The 21,561-nt window shown below is 44.5% G+C and overlaps 1 protein-coding gene across 4 annotated transcripts in view; it reads right to left on the reverse strand.

Annotated features, from left to right (window-relative positions):
• Positions 1 to 21,561, reverse strand: part of C5H7orf57 (chromosome 5 C7orf57 homolog) — a 64,438-nt gene that overhangs the window by 23,510 nt on the left and 19,367 nt on the right. Inside the window, exon 1 of one of the 4 annotated variants that reach the window (XM_040353330.1) lies at positions 4,598 to 4,692. The exons of 2 other annotated variants lie outside the window; for them this stretch is intronic. Coding sequence is in view for 1 of the 2 variants with exons in the window: in XM_040353328.1 (XP_040209262.1) it covers positions 4,359 to 4,377 (19 nt within the window). In the remaining variant the exon portion in view is untranslated. Of the gene's footprint in view, positions 1 to 4,358; positions 4,393 to 4,597; positions 4,693 to 21,561 lie in introns of those variants that run through there. One more of the 4 variants, XM_040353328.1, reaches the window with a different exon arrangement.

A 21,561-nucleotide genomic window follows, 5' to 3' on the forward strand; every position in this document is an offset into this window, starting at 1 on the left:
TTTGCCTGAACCAAGATGGCTGCTAGGGCCACAGCATCCAATCTGAGAGCTTCCCCAGTAACTCAACTCCTATCCTCAGGACCCACTAAAAGGCCAGGTTTGCAAGATAACTGAAATACATCACAGGTGAGATCATTTGCTGCTCAGTGATTGCAGTATTCTAATCTACATCTCCCCAAGTTAATACTTAAATCTGGCCTGTTAGTGGGTCATGAGGACAGGAGTCGAGACCCACTGCTATAGAGGAACCATGTTCCTCTGGCCTCCCTTTTCGCACTGCAGGTGAGCGCCACCTGCAGTGCAGAAAATGTACTGCACCTGCCTGCAAATCTACATCAACAAAAAGATAACACAACATTTTTCTTTTCAAGTAGGATTAGTCCCAGCAAAATTAAAGGAAAAACATGGCTTACCTCAGGCTGGAAGCTTTATTGCAAGAGTCAAACACCGTAGAACCACATGGCTCAGCCAGGCATGAAGCATTTGCTTATGTGTGGCCAACATCTGAACAGGTTTAACCAACCCCAAAAAAAAAAAAACAACACCCACACACCTCTCTCTGCTTCCCATTTCTTCCATATCAGCCTTCTTCCTTACCCTTGCTATGTCTTTCAATGTCCAAGCACCCGCCACAAAGAGGGGATACATACCTTACCTACCATTCCCGTACATAGCCAACATAAGAGGTGGTGGCGCCAGTGGAGCCAAAACAATTGACCTGAGAAGGAGCATTAGCATTCCGATGACGTTATCCAGGTCTGTAATTTACCACAAACTAGAACTCATGGAGTGCCAGGAACCACCAGGTTATCTGGGCATTTGTCCTTATTCTGTTGCATTGATGTTAACATTGCATGATTGGAAACCAGCAGAATATCCTTTGCAGTAAATAGTATTGTAGAGATTCACAAAAGGCTCACTTATTGGCTAAACATTCTTATTGTACCACTGCATATTTTTTTTGCCCAGTTCACCTTTTTTTTTTTAAATAAATGCACACATTTTTGCATGTAAAAAAAATAAATGTATTTGAATATATTTTTTCTGCAGAGCATTGCACCTTCGATTGGCTCCTGCATGCCCACACCTTGTATGGGCATGCAGTTATCTGGGAGCAGGAAGATCAGTGGATTACGAGGATGCTCACCAGCACCCTCGCAGCCCATTGAAAACTACAAGCCATCAGCCGCAATGACTGATATTACTTGTAAGGCATAATTCACAGGAAACTGTAAATGAGTGACGTGTGGGTGCAGCCCCGCATGGTAGTGCCATTTTCAAATAGCGACAGCAGATACGGGGAGACGTTCCCTGGCCCTCTGTTACAGAGAGAGAGCTGCAAATACTGGAACATGTTAGCCATTACAAAATTAACTTATCCTTAGACAACTGTCACACTGAAGCGTTTTTACAGCGTTTTAGTGTTAAAAAAATAGCGCTATTAACCACTTAAGGACCGCCTCCTGCACATATACGTTGGCAGAATGGCACAAGCACGTACCTGTACGTCCTCTTTAAGTGCCCAGCCGTGGGTCGCGGGCCCTGGTCCAAAGCTCTGTGGCCGTGGGACCCGATCGCCGCCAGAGTCCCGCGATCAGTCCCCGGAGCTGAAGAACGGAGAGAGGTGTGTGTTAACACAGCTTCCCCGTTCTTCGCTGTGGCGCTGTCATTGATCGTCTGTTCCCCGATATAGGGAAAGGCGATCAATGACTTCACACGTCCAGCCCCGCCCCCCCTACAGTTAGAAACACATATGGAGGTCACACTTAACCCCTTCAGTGCCCCCTAGTGGTTAACTCCCAAACTGCAATTGTCATTTTCACAGTAAACAATGCATTTTTTTGCTGTGAAAATGACAATGGTCCCAAAAATGACAAAATTGTCCGACATAATGTCGCAGTCACGAAAATAAATAAATAAATTTAAAAAAAAAAAGCTGATCGCCGCCATTAGTAGTAAAAAAATAAATAAAAAAAATATCCCCTATTTTGTAAACGCTATACATTTTGCGCAAACCAATCAATAAACGCTTATTTCGATTTTTTTTCACAAAAATAATACGTATCGACCTAAACTGAGGAAAAAAATAAAATTTATATATTTTTGGGGGATATTTATTATAGCAAAAAAAATTGAATTTTTTCAAAATTGTCGCTCTATTTTTGTTTATAGCGCAAAAAATAAAAACCGCAGAGGTGATCAAATACCACCAAAAGAAAGCTCCATTTGTGTAAAAAAAAAAAAAAAGCCGCCAATTTAGTTTGGGAGCCACGTCGCACGACCGCGCAATTGTCAGTTAGAACGACGCAGTGCAGAATCGCAAAAACTGGCCAGGTATTTTACCTGCCTAAAAGGTCCAGGTCTTAAGTGGTTAAAGTGGATGTAAACCCACTCTCATCCTTTCTAAACTACTGCCATAGTGCTGATCTATAAGGATAGACATGCCTCCTGCATGTATCCTTACCTGTCAAATGTCACCCCTCGGTCTGTTATAAGAACGGAAAAACTGCAAATTCTGTGGGTGGATCTGTTTGGAGTCGTGATGTCAGTAGACTTCCCGCCCTCCTCTACACTCCCCTTACACTAAATTCTGCTATGATCACTAACATCCAGAAAAGTAACCACATGACTTCAGAAAAAATGTGGGGGTGGGAATTAAAATAATGCCTTTCTCCAGGCTAGTGCATGAGATATGTAAATAACCTGTCACTCACAGCAAGGGGGTGGAACGGACCAAGGTTTTTCTTTGAAAGTTTGTTTTATCTCACTGAACAAAAAAAAAAAAAAAAAAAAAAAAAAAAAAAAAGGGAGGAGGATTGCTCAGAGCTGGATTACCTGTGTAGCAAGACTGGGCACAGATGATAGAGATAGAGATTTTATTTATAGATTTTTTTTTCGGGTTTACATTGCAATACCATGGGTTGTTCCATGGGAGGCATCAGTTTGAACAAAACCCTTTGGGAAATTGGGAGCCATTAAAAAAGACAGAATGCTGGCACAGTGCCACCTTGAATTGCAGGGAGGTCTTCTCTGCATTTGTGTTTCATTCAACCAAAGACTCTGGTAAAAGCTTCTGGGAGCCTTACCCAATTTAAACCAAATCAGACTGGCTCATCCAAAATAAGACGCTGGCCCATAATCACCGAACACAAATTAATAGCCACAAAAAAGTTATATAGGGGCCAATGCGCGATATATTGAAAATTAATACTTTATTATACAAAAAAAAAAAAAAAAAAAAAAAAAAGAATAGAAAAATAAACATCCACAATATAAAATGATGTTGTCACTCTAAAAACACCATGGAAGTCCAGACCACACTCACACTACCAAACAGGCTTTCCAGATTGAACCATTATGCTAATATGAAAGCAAGATCCCCAGAGATCACTGCCAGTAAAAGGTCTAATGTTTGTCCTCTTATCCTCACAGTCACATCAATGTTTTAAAGGCAACCTTGGGTTCCATGCTTTTTTATGTCTATACAAAACACACACACACACACACACACACACACACACACACACACACACACTATTGTATATGCAGCACTTTACCTTCAGGGACCACACAGTATGCAGATTCAATTTAACACACACACACACACAATTTATCACCAGAGCTGTATTATTGCACGAGTCCTAATATGTAATAATAATAATAATAAAGCCCTGGTGATGAATTGTGACAGCAGGTAGAGGTAGTGATTTTAATCTACATACTGGGTGATTCCAGTATGTAGCAGTTGAAATGCTGCAGATACAGTATATAGGCATGAAAACACATAGAACCTAGGGTTGCCATCTCATCACTTCAAAACGCATTACACAGGTTCTGTGGCGGATTAAGGCGGCAATCAAATTCACTTAGCCAGGATATTGGTCAGTCTGAAGGCAATATAAGGAGTATGATTACAGTCTTGGGTTTATCATTTTGTGCCTCCAGTATTTGCCATCTGCCAAATTCATGGCGTGGAAGTACTGCACCTTAGGCAGCTAACAATTCCTCAAGTTGAAATTGTATATATATATATATATATATACACACACACACACACACACACACACGGTAATCATGGCGAAACCTGAATATTTATTTTAATACAGGATTAGTTTGAATGAAAGATACCAAAATGCCTCCCTTCTTCCTGTTTAAAATACTAAGCTAAACTGTATAATGGTTGAGAGGGGGTAGTTGCATATCATATCTCTGTTTATATATATATATATATATATATATATATATATATATATATATATATATATATATATATATAGATGGGATGGAGGAATCCCTTGCAGTAACTTTAGAAACCCCACTCCAGCCACAGACAAACATGTAACATATGCAGCACTTACCTCCCACAGCAAAAGTCATTTAGATCTCATTGATACGAGTAAAAACCCTCCTGTGGCTATTATATGGAGAAAACCTGTGACCAGGATCCCAGGTGTTCCAATCATCATTCAGTTGTACAGGCCTAGTGGCAGCCAATGATCAGAACACTTAGGATTCTGACTGCAGATATTCTCATTATGCAAAAAAAAAAACCCTGAAAAGTATGCATCGTGGGCGTGTTATGAAGAGGTGACCATACCGTATGCCAGTGGTTCTCAGCTCCTGTCCTCAGGGTCCACTAACAGGCCAGGTTTGCAAGATAACTGAAATACATGACAGGTGATATCATTTGCTGCTCAGTGATTGGAGTATTCTAGTCTGCATCTCCCCAAGGTAATACATAAAACCTGGCCTGTTAGTGGGTTCTGAGGACAGGAGTTGAAAACCACTGCCCTATAAGATAAGGGGAGGTTCTTCCAAAATATATGTAAAACAACCACCAAAAGAATACACGACTACAAGGGCTACCAATTTCAATACCAAATATAATTTATTGGACATATAATTACTGTATATCAAAAAGCATTGGCAAGGGTGAGGAACCCCTCCTCACAAAATCCACCTGGGGGACATCCCATCAACCTCACCCTGACCACCTAGTGGCTAATAGGCTGAAAGCCTATGATTGTTGTAGTGTCTGCCTGCTTGTTCACCTTATGAAGCTGCATGTGGAGTCAATTGTATTCCATTTTCTCTGTTATATATCAATATTGTACTGTAAAAATAGAGCATTGAAAGAGCTACAATGTAGCAGCAGCATGCTTCACTTGGATTGATGTGTGTGATAAGCGATCTAAAAATATAAATGCATGGACAGGGCAGGTTGCAGTCATATGGGGGGAAATTGTATGTCTCCAAAGATGCCGTTATGATGCTAAGCCATGACAGGCTGGTCTGTGGTACAATAGACTCTTAATTATCATATAGCTCCTGTTAAATCCCGTCAGGTCCAGTTTGCTATGTAATGAAAGCTGGTGTCCACATAACATTTAGCAGCTGATTGACCTCTGCTGGGTCCGCTGGGAGATGGTGATTGTGAGAGATCTATAATCACCGACCATCTGCATGTGTGTGTCTGTAGGCCCTGGTTCACACTGGTGCGATTTGATATGCGATTTGTCAAATCGGCAGCAATTGCCGGCAATGGCACCGTTCTAATCAGTGAGCCACATCTGCGACGCTGCACCGATTTTAAAAATACGTTTCTGTACTACTAGAGACCTGCACAGATGTCTTGGTAATCGCGAGCGAAATCGGGACTGACAGGCGGGAGTGAAATCGCATGACTTCACTCCCGCAGCCCAGTGTGAATCTGGGCAAAGGCCAGGTTCACACTGGTATGACACGACAGTCGTATGACTGTGGATCCGACTTTGCACTCTGACTCAATGAACAGGGATCCGACTTTGATCTTGACAATGCCAGGCACTTTGTGTCTGGTATGAATCTTTAGGGGAAACTCCACACCAAATAAAATAAAAAATAAACGGCATGGGTTCCCCCCCCTTTGGTCTGGCATGGATTTTAAGGGGACCCCCCCAAAATCCATACCAGACCCTTATCCGAGCATGCAGTGGGGCAGGTCAGGAAAGGGGGTGGGGATGAGAGAGCGCCCTCCCTCCTGGACCATACCAGGCCACATGCCCTCAACATGAGGGGGGGGGGGGGTTTGGTGCTTTTGGGCAGGGGGGACCCTGCATCTCCCCCCAACCCAAAGCACCTTGCCTCCATGTTGATGAGGACAAGGGCCTCTTCCCGACAAGACTGCAATCCGACTTTGATCTGACTTTATCTGACTTCAGTGATATTCAATGGGCTGAAGTAGCATCAAAGTCGGACCAAGGTAGTGCAGGGAGCATTTTCAAAGTCGAACCGACTTGTGTCAGACCAGTTAAGACGACTCTCATAGGGAAACATTGATTTTCACACGTCATGCGAAATGTGCTCCCAAAGTCAGAGTGTTTGTCGTACCAGTGTGAACCCAGCCTCAAAGTTGGTGACTTGACAGTTCAAGTAACTTGTGGCTTGGATAATAACTTGAAGATTATTATTAGCCACACTAAGGCCCCTTTCACATTGAGGAGTTTTTCAGGCGGTACAGCGCTAAAAATAGCGCTGCTATCCCGCCTGAAAAACTCCTGCCCAGCTACCTCAATGTGAAAGCCGAAGGGCTTTCACACTGAGGCGATGCGCTGGCGGGAGACAAAAAAATCTCCTGTCAGCAGCATCTTTGGAGCGGTGAGAGGAGCGGCGTGTATACCGCTCCTTCCCATTGAAAACAATGGGAAACCGCGGCAATACCGCCCGCAATGCGCCTCTATATAGGCGCATTGCGGGCATATTAACCCTTTATCGGCCGCTAGCGGGGGTTAATACCGCACCGCTAGCGGCTGATTTCCACGGCAATCCCGGCGGTATAGCGCCGCTACTTTTAGCGGCGTTATACCGCCACCGCGGCTCCCGCCCCAGTCTGAAAGGGGCCTAAGGCCCCTTTCACATTGAGGAGTTTTTCAGGTGGTACAGCGCTAAAAATAGCGCTGCTATCATGCCTGAAAAACTCCTTCACTGCAGACTCAATGTGAAAGCCCGAGGGCTTTCACACTGAGGCGATGCGCTGGCGGGAGACAAAAAAATCTCCTGTCAGCAGCATCTTTGGAGCGGTGAGAGGAGCGTATGTATCGCATGTATACCGCTCCTTCCCATTGAAAACAATGGGAAACCGCGGCAATACCGCCCGCAATGCGCCTCTATAGAGGCGCATTGCGGGCGGTATTAACTCTTTATCGGCCGCTAGCGGGGGTTAATACCGCACCGCTAGCGGCTGATACCCGCGGCAATTCCGGCGGTATAGCGCCGCTATTTTTAGCGGCGTTATACCGCCACCGCAGCTCCCGCCCCAGTCTGAAAGGGGCCTTATGCTATATGCTGCTGGTTGCCATCCTTGGACCTTCTCTGAGGTTTTGGAGCATGCCTACATCAATTTCACTGATCATGCATGTTCCCTTTTTGTGCTCGCAAGAATTGGGCACTGGCTAATGAATATGCGAATGCACATATTCATGTGCCCTCACACATTCTCGTGTGCTCCGGCGCGTGCACCTGTGACAGATGTTGGAGTCAAACGGGCTATTTAAACTCGGCCAGTGCTCAGGACCAGTGCTGCTTTGTCGTCAGCCTCCTGTGTGCATCCTGTGATTTTGTGATTCTGTATCCAGATTCCAGTTGCTGGCCCAGCTTGTCTTGACCACTCTCTGAGCTCCACTTGCACTGACTTCTGCTTGTCCCCTGACCTCCACTTCTGTGTGCTCCATTGGCTCCTGCTTTACTGATCGGTTCCAGACCCGGCTTGTTTCCTGACCACGCACCTGCCTGTACCCGATCAATCCTGTCTGTGTATGACCTAAATCTGCTACTCTGCCTGCTGTTGCCAGTATCAGCTGCCCACCTGCTTACTGGAGCCGTCTGACGACTTCTCCTGCCCAGCGTGCACATCTGTCCTACTGCTAGCAAGACTTAGGCCTCGTACACACGACCGAGGATCTCGACGGGCGAAACACATCGGTTTGCTCGTCGAGTTCCTTGTTAGGCTGTCGAGGAACTCGACGTGCCAATTTTCTCCATTCCCTTCGAGGAAAAAGAGAACATGCTCTCTTTTTGGCTCGTCGAGTTCCTCGACAGTTTCCTTGTCGAAAAATGTACACACGACCGATTTCCTCGGCAAAAAAAAAACAGCAAGTTTATTGCTGGTTTTTGCCGAGAAACTCGGTCGTGTGTACGAGGCCTTACAGGAACTTGAGCCACTCTGTACTGTGCCTCCTGTCTACTCTATCAGGGGCCCAGAGTTAGAGGTGTAAGAGAGGCCTTCCTCACCACATTAGGCTCTGCTACCAGGTACATGATAGGAGGATGTACACTCTGAGCACCAGAGAGAAAAAAAAAACCTTTTAAAGGGTAAGTAAATAAATGCACCTTCCCAGGCATCATTACCTTCCCAAGTACAGTAATTCTGCATGTGGTCCTGAGTTCCAAAAGATAAAAATGTATTCTTCCAATAGCAAACAGTATACACAAGACATATTCCTGTAACACGTTTCTGCATTCTGCATATGAACATAGGACATTAGGCCCATGCAAGGGGCAAATTTAAGCTGGCGAAACACCTATACATTTCTGAAGGTTGAAGGAGAAATTTAACAGATTTCTCCATCCACACAAGCAGTGCAGATGGATAAACCTCCCACTGTGGGTTATTGTATTCTGAAAGCCAGCTCCGCTGTCTGTCAGAATACCCAAACAGTGCCTGCATCTGATTGGAAGCCCATGCTGTTTAGTTGACTTATGGAGCGAAACTCAATGCATGCATGACTGGCTTTAACAGCTTGTGGGAGACTGTTACAGCTATAACACACACGTAAATCCACTCAGACATTGTGCAGAGTTGCACAAATTTGAATGACTGCCAAAATAGGACAAACAGCTGTACCAGAAAGCTCAGACTGATACTTTAGAACAGAGTCCAAGTAGAAATCAGTGAAAACCTTTTTGGTTGTATGTTTGTTAAAGTGGTTGTAAACCCATTACAACCACTTTAACCTACAGGTAAGAATAGATTTAAGCCGCGTACACGCAATCAGTCCATCCGATGAGAACGGTCTGATGGACCGTTGTCATAGGTTAACCGATGAAGCTGACTGATGGTCCGTCGTGCCTACACACCATCAGTTAAAAAAACGATGGTTGTGCCTACTAATGATCGTTTTTTTCCCATCGGTTAGGAATCCATAGGTTAAATTTAAAGCAAGTTGGCTTTTTTTTAACCTATGGTTAAATAACCTATGGGGCCCACACACGATCGGTTTGGACCGATGAAAACGGTCCATCAGACCGTTGTCCTCTGGTTAACCTATCGTGTGTACGAGGCCTAAGGCTTACCTGTAGGTGCAACAAATATCTCCCAAACCTAAAAAGTTTAGGAGATATTTGCAGAAAATACCAGCACCAATGTCTATGTAGACATTGGGCGCAGGCGCACTGAGCGTGCCACTTCTAACGGCGATCATGCCGTTAGTGGTGGCACACAGTGCCGTAGCAGCGATAACCGGAATTCACTCTGGGTATCATGGCGGCGATGGAGGAGGTCACCCAGGACCGCTGCAGGGGCTTTAATCTCAGGTAAGTACTACATAATGAGCTATGCATACTAGCTCATTATGCCTTTGCCTTGCAGGGTGTTTTTTTTATTTTATTTTTTAGAGAGGGTTTACTTCCTCTTTAAGGTTTACTGGTTCGTCTAGAGCAGGGGTCTCCAAACTGTCCGCGTGGGGGCCGAATGTGGCCCTCTGCTTGCCTTTATCCGGCCCTTGGGGCACTATTCTTCCTACTGAGACCAATGATGGGACACTATTCTTCCTACTGAGACCAATGATGGGATACTATTCCTCCTACTGATACCAATGATGGCACACTATTCCTCCTACTGATACCAATGATGGGACACTATTCTTCCTACTGAGACCAATGATGGGATACTATTCCTCCTACTGATACCAATGATGGGACACTACTCCTTCCCTAATACTGAATATGGGTCACTATTCCTCCTATTGAAGCCCGGACATTTTCTGCTCCCACTGGCCACAGTCCGGCCTCCTGAGGTCTAAACAACAGAAAAGTGGCCCTTTGTTTAGAAAGTTTGGAGACCCCTGGTCTAGAGTAAGTAGAAACCGGTGGTCAGTAAATTCCCCTTGGAAAGAGAAAACACTCCTCTAGATCAGGAGTCTCCAAACTTTCTAAGCAAAGGGTCAGTTTACTGTTCTTCAGACTTTAGGGGGGCTGCATTGTTGCTAGTGGAAGTAGAAAATGCCCCGACATCAGTGGGAGTAGACAATTCCTCAGGCTTGATGGAGAGTAGGAGTAAAAAAAATTGCATGTTGTTATTAGGAAGAGGGATAATGCCCTATCATTGGCGTTAGTGGAAGAAATAGTGCCCCATCATTGGTGTCAGTGGGATGAATAATGCCCCGACCGCTGGGAGTCAGTGGAAGAAATTGTGCCTCAACCTAGTTAACAGTGGGAGGAATAGTGACTCAAGGGCCTGATAAAGGCAAGCAAAGGGACACACCTGGCCAGCCGGTCGTGTCCCTTTGGGGGATCGGATGAACATGGACCGTATGTCCGTGTTCATCCGATCCAATCCGGCAGACGGAAAAAAAATAGGATTTTCTTCCGTCCGAAAAATCGTATCTTTGCGGAGGCGGACGATTACGGTGTCAGCGGATGGTCATCTGCTGACACCCACAATCACATAGGGACCAATGTATGTCCCGTTTTCATCCGCAACGGATGGATGAAAATGCAGACATACGATCCGCACGTCTGAAAGGGCCCTAAGGCCTAATACACACTTGACGTTAAAATAACGTTAGAAAAACCCAAGTAGCTTTGCAGTGAGTTTTTCAACTTTTTTCAAAGTTTTTACAATAGCGTTTTTTAGCTTTATTAGCGTTTTTACGTGCTTTTTTTTTTCAATGGATCAAAAATGCTAAAAAACACTGATGAGTGACGTTTTTAAGCATTTATCAATGTTTATCAGCGTTAAGAGAGTTTTTACAGCTGAAAAACGTCTCTCAGAACCCACTAGTTTTTTTTTTACTGCTCAAAAACGCCACTGCCCAAAACTTCTGATAACAGCCTATGTGTGCATGGACACATAGGATAACATGATGGAGAGTTTAATGACTGTAGAAAAAAACGTCTACTGCCAAAAACAGCTGCTGTAAAAACGTCCAGTGTGCATGAAGCCTAAAGATCATCTACTAGTTTTATCTGTGTAACGGTTTTTGTTTTGCCAATTTCCAAACCACCAAGGGCCGCAGCAAAATAGTTTAACCACTTTACATCCGGCCAATTGACAAAAGACGGCCACAAGGTGGCTCTCAATTGCCGGGAGGACATCTATGGACGTCCTCCGCTCCTCCAGCCACTGGGGGGCGCGCGAGCCCCCGCCGCATCACTGAAGTGCCAATGCGTGTGCCTGGCAGCCGTGATGTCCGCCAGGTGCCCACGATCGGCGGATACACAGACAAGGACGTGGATCTGTGTGTGTAAACACACAGATCCACGTCCTGTCAGGGAGAGGAGACCGATGCTGTGTCCCTTGTACATAGGGACACAGATCGGTCACCTCCCTCAGTCAGTCCCCTCCCCCCACAGTTAGAAACACTATGCAGGGCACACATTTAACCCCTTCCTCGCCCCCTAGTGTTAACCCCTTCCCTTCCAGTCACATTTATACAGTAACCAGTGCATATTTATAGCACTGGTCGCTGTATAAATGGTCCCAAAAATGTGTCAAAAGTGTCCGATGTGTCCACCGTAATGTCGCAGTCCCAATAAAAATCGCAGATCGCCGCCATTACTAGTAAAAAAAAATGAATAAAAAAAAAAAAATCATAATTCTGTCCCCTATTTTGTAGGCGCTATAACTTTTGCGCAAACCAGTCGCTTATTTCGATTTTTCTTATTTTTTACAAAAATATGTAGAAGAATATTTATCGGCCTAAATTGAGAAAAAAAAAGTTTTTTTTTTTTAAAAAATGGGATATTTATTATAGCAAAAAGTAAAAAATATTGTGTTTTTTTTTCAAAATTGACGTTCTTTTTTTGTTTATAAAGCAAAAAAAAACAAAAAAACGCAGAGGTGATCAAATACCACCAAAAGAAATCTCTATTTGTGGGGAAAAAAAGGACGTCAATTTTGTTTGGGTGCCACGTCGCACGACCGCGCAAATGTCAGTTAAAGCGACGCAGCGCCGGAAGCTGAAATTTTGCCTCGGCAGGAAAGGGGTATATGTGCCCAGTAAGCAAGTGGTTAAAATCCCTCAACAGACTATAAAAAAAGTGCATATACAATAAGGCCAACATACTTGTCCTACATATGAATAACTAAAAATAGGTTACCGTATTTGCCGGTGTATAAGGCGACTGGGCGTATAAAACGAACCCCTAATTTTACATTTTTTTAAAGATTTATTTGCCTGTACTCACCGTATAAGACGACCCCCCTTTCCGAAGCTTCCGACACTTCATATTTCTTCCTTCTGGAGCCATATTCTTCTTCCTTCTTGCTGGAGCTGGAGCCAATCACGGCAAGCGATGTATTCTATTAAAAAATACAAAGTCTGCTTGGATTGGCAGAGGCTGTAACATCATCAGCCTGCGCCTCTCTGACTCTCAAAGCCAATCCGTGCAGGCTACTGAATACATTGCTCACCGGGATTGGCTAAGCGGTATATACTGTATGTAGCCGAAGCTACATACAGTATTACCGCACATCCAGCAGGCATTTGAGCAGCTGACCCGGCGTATAAGACGACCCCTGCTTTTTGGCCAGTTTTTTTAGATGTAAAAGGTAGTCTTATACGCCAGCAAATACAGTAATTAAAATAATAATAATAATAATGTAATAATAATAATAATAATAATAATTAGAATTAAAAAACAGGTAAAGATAAAATGATGTTTTTATTTGTGTAGGACGTATGAACCAAACAGGCAAATTCTGATAAACCCCTCCTGCACTGAAATCCCTCAGTAAAAATACCTGTCCATAAAACAGACAAGGAAGAGTTAAAAAATGAATGTAAGAAATTTTGAAAGTAAGATCACACTATAAATAAAAAATACATGGAAATTATGAAGCCGGAAAAAAAGGCATTTAAAGCGGTAGTTCACCCTCCTTTCCATCATTAGACCATTAAATTCGGCATCGTAGCGCGAGCTACGGTATGCCGGTCTTAAATTTTTAATCCCCGTACTCACTGTGCTATTGTTGATTGAAGAATCCGACTCCCGCGGGGAATGGGCGTGCCTATGGAGAGGGAGGATGATTGACGGCCGGCTCTGGCACGTCACGCTCCCCGAAGACAGCCGGAGTAGGTCTCGGCTATTCACGACGCCTGCGCACAGGCTATGCGCAGGCGCCGTGAATAGCCAAGCCTATTTCGGCTATTTCCGGAGAAGCGTGACGTGCCAGGGCCGGCCGTCAATCACCTTCTCTCACCATAGGAACGCCCATTCCCCGGATTCTTCAATCATCGATAGCACGGTGAGTACGGGGATAAAAAATGTAAGACCGGCATACCGTAGCTCGCGCTACGATGCCGAATTTAATGGTCTAATAAAAAAAAACTTTTTTTTTTTTTTTAACAGGGTGAACCCCCGCTTTAATGATGTGAAAGGAAACCCAGTAATCAGACAGAAAGGGGAACGATACAGCGACTGTATTAATTCATTGAAGATAATGAACTGTGCAAACTTAAGTCATCTTAATTATTTATGACTGTGAAATAATTGTGCAGTATGCATCAAGCTATATTTAGCTGTAAAAGTTCAAATTCCCACACTAACTGGCTAGTTGCTAGAGACGGATATTTATATTCTATGGCGAGTTTTCCCTGTGCGTGATATCTCTAGAGAATGGCCTATTCTGTTTACCACATTGGAATCCAGGCAACCTTTATTTTTATTTTTATAATTTTTATATATTTTTTAATCTTTATTTTTCTGTACGTATTTTTCCAGTGCGGATATTCTTTATTTCTATGTTATTCCTTCATTAAAATATATATTTTGTAGTGTAACATTGTATAATGAGTGCATCTTAAGAAAGAATTTGATGGACCTAATAAAATCACTGTATTAATTAATTTTTCTTGCTGCAATAAAAATATGAAAAACATGTCCACAGCTCAGTCTGTTATGTTGAATGGTCATGTTTTTTATTCTTTCGTGGCTGGTCTCATACCATTTACGTTTGAATTGACCAGCGCAGTATTTATTCCTATACACATGTTATGTTGAATGATTGCTGTTTCCCATACCCAAATCCTGGATGACTGCCTTGCCTACACACGGTCGTGAAAAAAAAATGCTTGAGCAAAGCGCGGTGACATACAACACGTACAACAGCACTTTAAAGGGGAAGTTCCATTCAGATGGCGCCACCCTTTGGGCTGCTTTTGCTGATTTCGTGTTAGTAAAAGTTTGGTGAGAGACGATTCGCGCTTTTCAGTCTTCGTGCTTTTCAGTCTGTGACAGCGTGACGAATGTGCCATCTCCATTACAAACGCTATTTTTACCAGAACAAGTGCTCCCGTCTCATAACTTGCTTCTGAGCATCCGCTTTTTTTCCCCGTCGTTAAAGCCTACACACGACCGTTTTTCACGACGTGAAAAAACTACGAGAAAAAATAGAGCATGTTCTACATTTTTAATGCCCATTTTGCACGCCGAGAAAAATGCTCTGGAGCGCACACACGATAGTTTTTAATGACCAATTAAAAAAAATAGCATTTTTCTCCTCATGAAAAACGGTCGTGTGTACGCGGCATTATCCTCAATGTAACTCTGTCCCTACATCCAAAATGCGCCATAGGCATGTTTTTATGCATTTGCTGTACGCTTGTGGTACATTTCAATAGAAGTGAATGGAGACAGTTGCAAAGCATCAATGCCTAGCAAACTGTGCAGGCAATGGTTTTTTTGTCTCACCCCAATGCCAGGCAATATGAACGCTGCAGTGTGAACACCCTCATCTGCTCCCTATTTTACCAATTTTGAGCAGCATTTAGATCCCTTTCACACTGAGGAGCTTTTCAGGCGGTACAGCGCTAAAAATAGCGCTGCTATACCGCCTGAAAAACTCCTGCACTGCATTTTCAATGTTAATGCCCGAGGGCTTTCACACTGAGGCGATGCGCTGGCGGGAGAGAAAAAAATCTCCTGCCAGCAGCATCTTTGGAGCGGTGAGAGGAGTGGCGTGTATACCGCTCCATCACCGCTCCTTCCCATTTAAAACAATGGGAAACCGGGGCAATACCGCCTGCAATGCGCCTCTGCAGAGGCGCATTGCGGGCGGTATTAACCCTTTATCGGCCGCTAGCGGGGGTTAATACCGCACCGCTAGTGGCCGAATCCCGCGGCAAATCCGACGGTATAGCGCCGCTATTTTTAGCAGTGCTATACCGCCACTGTGGCTCCCACCCCAGTGTGAAAGGGGCCTTAGGAAGTATTAGAAATGCAACCCAACTGCCTATTTTCAACACCTGTGTAAAGCCTCATACACACGATCTGACTTCCATCTGACTTTTCCGTGGATTTTTGTCCGAATGGGCGTTGGCCGTGAACTTGTTCTGCGTACACATGGCAGAACATTTTCAGCCAACTTTCACCAAATCAAGTCCGATGGAAGTCTGATCGTGTGTATGAGGCTTTATGCCTCGTACACACGGCCGGACTTTCCGAGAAAAAAAATTAGACAGGTTTTTTTTCTCGGAAAGTCCGGCCGTGTGTAGCCTCCATCTGACTTTTTTTGTCGGAAGTCCGACGGAACTTAGATAGAGAACCGGTTCTCTTTATTTCCGTCGGACTTCCAACAGACTCACGGCGGACTTTTGCACGGTCAAAAGTCAGATCGTGTGTTGTGCAAGGTATAAGAGTCTTTAAACCTAGAAGCTGATTGGTTACTATGCACAGCTACAATAGATTATCTGTTTTAGTAAATCTCCCCATTGTCTCTGGACTGGAATACCTTTGCTGTGTGCTGTTGTGATCTGGACCACAACCCGCAGTGGTTAAAGTTCATATGAGGCCCCGTACACACGACCAAACATGTATGCTGAAACTGGTCCGCGGGCCAGTTTCAGCATACATGTTCGGTCGTGTGTGGGCGCGAGCGGGCCGAATTCCAGCAAACATTTGCCCGCCGGGCCTTTTCCCAGCAGACAAATATTCCTGGACGTGTTTTAAAACCGTCCGCTGGAATCCTGCCCGCTCGGACATGTACGGTCGTCAGTACAGACCTACCGTACATGTCCAGGCGCCCGCCGTCCCTCGCATGCGTCGAATGACTTCGACGCATGCGTGGAAGCCTTTAAATGGCAGGCCCGCCCACGTCTCCGCGTCATCGCCGCGTCATCGTCGCGGCGACAACGCGGACACGCCCCGCGTATTGTTTACGCGCGGACTTCTGTACGATGGTGTGTACAACCATTGTACAGAAGCCCTCTGGCAGACATGTACGGTGAAAACGGTCCGACGGACCGCTTTCACCGTACATGTTTGTTCGTGTGTACCCGGCCTGAGAGGAGCTTATGACAGGAGCTTTACTCCTTATCAAAAGTGAGTTTTTCTTTTTTTACTGCACTTAGATGCACCCTCCTTTGTTCCTTTTTGTTGCTTTAGAGGTGTCTTCAGTCTCTTTAGGAGCTGCACTGAGTGTTGGAAGCCAGCTGAGTTAATCTCTGATGCCACACATGAACTTTATGAACTCTTCTATTTTAGAGGAGTTACCGTTTGACAGCTTGCGCCACAATATAGTGTCAGATTAACCAAGGCTAATCTGACAGGGTACTCAAGTAGTTCTTGGGGAAAGCCAAACTTTAACCAGGACACCTGATTGCTATAGCTGCTCCAGAATTTTCAGAGAATGCCCTAAGCTTACAATCAGTTCAACAATTTGGACAGCTGCAGCATCACCTAAAGCACAGGTGTCAAACACAAGGCCCGCGGAGCGGCACCATTTACCTGAATGGGTTTTATTCAGTTGTTGTACTGCCTGCCGAATGCGACAGGGGGTATAATTTTTGCCATGGCATGTTTACAACCGCCTCTATATGTTAGGTTAAGAGAAGTAGTAAAAGCACGGCTCATCTGCATATGTTTACCGCCCCCTGGCCACATATGTGAATGAGCCCATACAGTATACTATTATATTTTATAAAATCTGTGGCCTTAACTCATTTATTTTAAGGGCTCATTCACACAATAGTTTTCTATGTGTTATGTTCACATCGCGACGTTGTGTTACTCTGCTTAAAATGTTTGCATAATATTGCAGCATAATGCACAGGAACTCGTGTAAATGTGTGCAAACGCATCAAAATGCACCTTAAAGCATGTCTCACCTACAACAATAGATTAGAGGAAACATGACTTTGAAAATAAATACAATATCTCACAAAAGTGAGTACTTTATTTATTTATTTATTATATCTTTTCATGTGACAACGCAGAAGAAATGACACTTTGCTACAATGTAAAGTAGTGAGTATACAGCTTGTATAACAGTGTAAATTTGCTGTCCCCTCAACACACAGCCATTAATGTGTAAACCGCTGGTAACACAAGTGAGTACACCCCTAAGGGAAAATTTCCAAATTGGGTCCAATTAGCCATTTTCCTTCCCCGGTGTCATGAGACTCGTTAGTGTTACAAGGTCTCAGGTGTGAATGGGGAGAAGGTGTGTTAAATTTGGTGTTATCACTCTCAATCTCTCATACTGGTCACTGGAAGTTCAACATGGCACCTCATGGCAAAGAACTCTCTGAGGATATGGAAAAAAGAATTGTTGCTCTACATAGAGATGGCCTAGGCTATAAGAAGATTGCCAAGACCCTGAAGTTTTGTGCACATGCTCGGCATCATATCCAGAGGTTGCCAGCATTGCTTCAGAGGTTGAAAGGGTAGGGGGTCATCCTCTCATTGCTCAGACCATACGCCGCACGCTGCATCAAATTGGTCTGCATGGCTGTCGTTACAGAAGGAAGCTCTTCTAAAGATGATGCACAAGAAAGCCAGCAAACTGTTTGCTGAAGACAAGCAGACTAACGAGATGAATTACTGGAACCATGTCCTGTGGGCTGATGAGACCAAGACAAACGTATTTGGTTCAGATGGTGTCCAGCGTGTGTGGCGGCAACCAGGTGAGGAGTACAAAGACAAGTGTGTCTTGCCTACAGTCAAGCATGGTGGTGGGAGTGTCATGGTCTGGGGCTGCCAACACTGGAGAGCTACAGTTCATTGAAGGAACCGTGAATGCCAACATGTACTGTGACATACTGAAGCAGAACATGATCCCCTCCCTTCGGAGATTGGGCCACAGGGCAGTATTCCAACATGATAATGACCTCCAAACACACCTCCAAGACGACCATTGCCTTGCTAAAGAAGCTGAGGGTAAAGGTGATGGACTGTCCAAGCATGTCTCCAGACCTAAACCCTATTAAGCATCTGTGGGGCATCCTCCAATGGAAGGTGGTGGAGCGCAAGGTCTCCAACATCCACCAGCTCTGTGATGTCATCATGGAGGAGGACTTCAGTGGCAACCTGTGAAGGTCTGGTGAACTCCATGCCCAAGAGTGTTAAGGCAGTGCTGGAAAATAATGGTGGCAACACAAAATATTGACACTTTGGGCCCATTTTGGAAATTTTTACTCACTTTTGTTGTGTGTTGAGTTATTTTGAGGGAACAGAAAATGTATACAAGCTGTACACTCACTACTTTAAATTGTAGCAAAGTGTCATTTCTTCAGTGTTGTCACATGAAAAAGATATAATAAATTATTTACAAAAATGTGAGGGGTGTACTCCCTTTTGTGGGATACTGTATATGCAGAAAAACATGCAAAAAAATATGCACAGAAACACGCGTAAATAAACGTAAAAAATACAACGCACTGCAGGTGCATATTTATGTGCATTGTAGTGTGAATGGGCCCTTAGGCTGCATTCACACCTAGGCGTATTGTTGCCTGTAGCACGACGCTATTGCAGCCTGCAATACGCTGGAGGGGTGATTTTACATTGCCGGCTATGGAGATGGTTCACATCTCCACGCCGAACGCCGAACGCCTGAAGCTCAAAACAAGTCCCGGACCTTTTTTTCAGGCGGCTTTCGGCGTTCGGCCATAGCCGACAATGTTGATCACCCCTCCTGTGTATGTTACCGTGGCGTATTTTACCGCGTTTTGTCGTGGCAAATCGCGGGACAAAACGCTGCAATTTGTCGCTGCAAATCGCGGTAAAATACGCCGCGTTCAGGTGTGAATGCAGCCTTACACTGTCAAACATACAGTGCTTTGTGTTCCCTAGAGCTAGTGTAAACAATTGATGAAATATACCATCGCTACAGAAAAAACACTTTGGATAGAAGCCCCTGTCAGGATTTATTGCTGTCTGTGTCCAACCCCTCTATTTGTCCCTGTCACCATTGCGACTAGAAATGAAAGTGATGGGAAATCCAAAATTTTGAGTTGTCTCCAGAACAGGACAGTAAAAACTTCCACTGGGGTCATTTATTTTGGTTGACAGCTGTCAGAGGGGATACAACTCGCACTGGAGACATTTTTATGTCTAAAGGTCAGGAAGCGAATGAAAATCTCCCCCGTGGGACACAGAAAGCAAGAAAAAAAAAACTTCTATCCAATTTTTTTAAAATGGCTATAGATTTACAGTACTTTAATCCAAAATATAAATAATGAATAAATGTTCATAATAAAAGGTAGAAAGAAATCCAGAATTGCTTTCTGGCTCCTCCTCCAGGATTGAGCATCACTTTGCTTGTATCATTTTGAAGGTTTGGCCAACAGATAGTTGAAGATTTTGTTTTGTCTGCCTTTCTCTTCTGAGAAATCCTCACTTCCTGTTCTTCTGTCTGTAACTACACACAGTAATGCCAGGCTTTCTCCCTGGTGTGGAGAAAGCCTCTTGAGGGGGCGATCAGGAGTGTCAGAACACTCTCTACTTTGCAGATAGAGAAAGGAGCTGTATGTTAGTGGGCGTCCTGACACTCCTGCTCGTCCCCTCCCACCTCAAGAGGCTCAGGGAGAAAGCCTCGCATTACTGTGTGTAGTTACAGACACAAGAACAGGAAGTGAGGATTTCTCAGAAGAAATAAGGACATTTAAAAGCAAAATGGAAGGATGAGGTAAGTAAAGGAGGACTGCACTAAGGTAAAGGAAGCTATTTAGGGGGGAAAAAAATACCTTTGCAACCCCTTTAAGAGTCCATCTGAGTGTAATTTAATCTCAGTATAAATACGGCTGTTCTGTGAAGCCCTCAGATGTTTGTTAGAGAATCTTAGTGAACAAACAGCATTATGAAGGCCAAGGAACACACCAGACAGGTCAGGGATAAAAAGAAGTTTAAAGCAGGGTTAGGTTATAAAAACATATTCCAAGCTTTGAACATCTCACCGACCACTGTTCAATCCATCATCCAAAAATGGAAAGAGTAGGGCACAACTGTAAGTCTACCAAGACATGGCTGTCCACCTAAACTGACAGGCTGGGCAAGGAGAGCATTAATCAGAGAAGCAGCCAAGAGGCCCATGGTAACTCTGGAGGAGCTGCAAAGATCCACAGCTCAGGTGGGAGAATCTGTCCACAGGACAACTATTAAGCCGCGTACACACGACCATTTTTAATGTCCTAGAAAAAACAACGTTTTTTTCGACGTGATTCTTGTCAAGCCTGCCTTGCATACACACGATCGTAAAAAAAAAAAACGCTTGAGCAAAGCGCGGTGACGTACAGCACGTACGACGGCACTATAAAGGGGAAGTACCATTCAGATGGCGCCAACCTTCGGGCTGCTTTTGCTGATTTCATGTCAGTAAAAGTTTGGTGAGAGACGATTCGCACTTTTCAGTCTTTGCGCTTTTCAGTCTGTTACAGCGTGACGAATGTGCTATCTCCATTACAAACGCTAGTTTTACCAGAACGAGTGCTCCCATCTCATAACTTGCTCTGAGCATGCGCGTTTTTTTCACGTCGTTAAAGCCTACACACGACCGTATTTCACAACGTGAAAAACGACAACGTGAAAAACTACGCGAAAATTTAGAGCATGTTCTAAATTTTTAATACCCATTTTTCACGTCGAGAAAAATGCTCTGGAGCCCACACACGCTCGTTTTTAACCATTCGACATCCGAGGACATCCATGGACGTCCTCGGCTTTGTGCGGTGATATCTGAATGATGCCTGCAGCTAAAGGCATCATTCAGATATCACCGTCTTCAGCCGGCGATTCTGTGCAACATAATAATGATCATAGCGTCAGTTCCACCGCTTGATCGTTCTTATAGGTGGCGGGAGGGGACATCCCCCCCTCCCGCCGCCATCCGGTGCTTCTCCGGGCTCTCCCGTGCCATCGGGGGCCCGGAGAGCGAATCGGCCAGCGTTCGTTGGGAAAGCATAGAGATGACCGTCGGAGGTCCGGGCGCGACGTTATGACGCCACGCCCGGTACCCGGAAGTAAACAAAGCCGCAATCGCGGCTGTCGGCATTAGATCGGTGAATTTTTTTCACCGATCTAATGCCT

The sequence above is a fragment of the Rana temporaria genome, chromosome 5, assembly GCF_905171775.1.
Source record: "Rana temporaria chromosome 5, aRanTem1.1, whole genome shotgun sequence".
Lineage (NCBI taxonomy): Eukaryota > Metazoa > Chordata > Amphibia > Anura > Ranidae > Rana > Rana temporaria.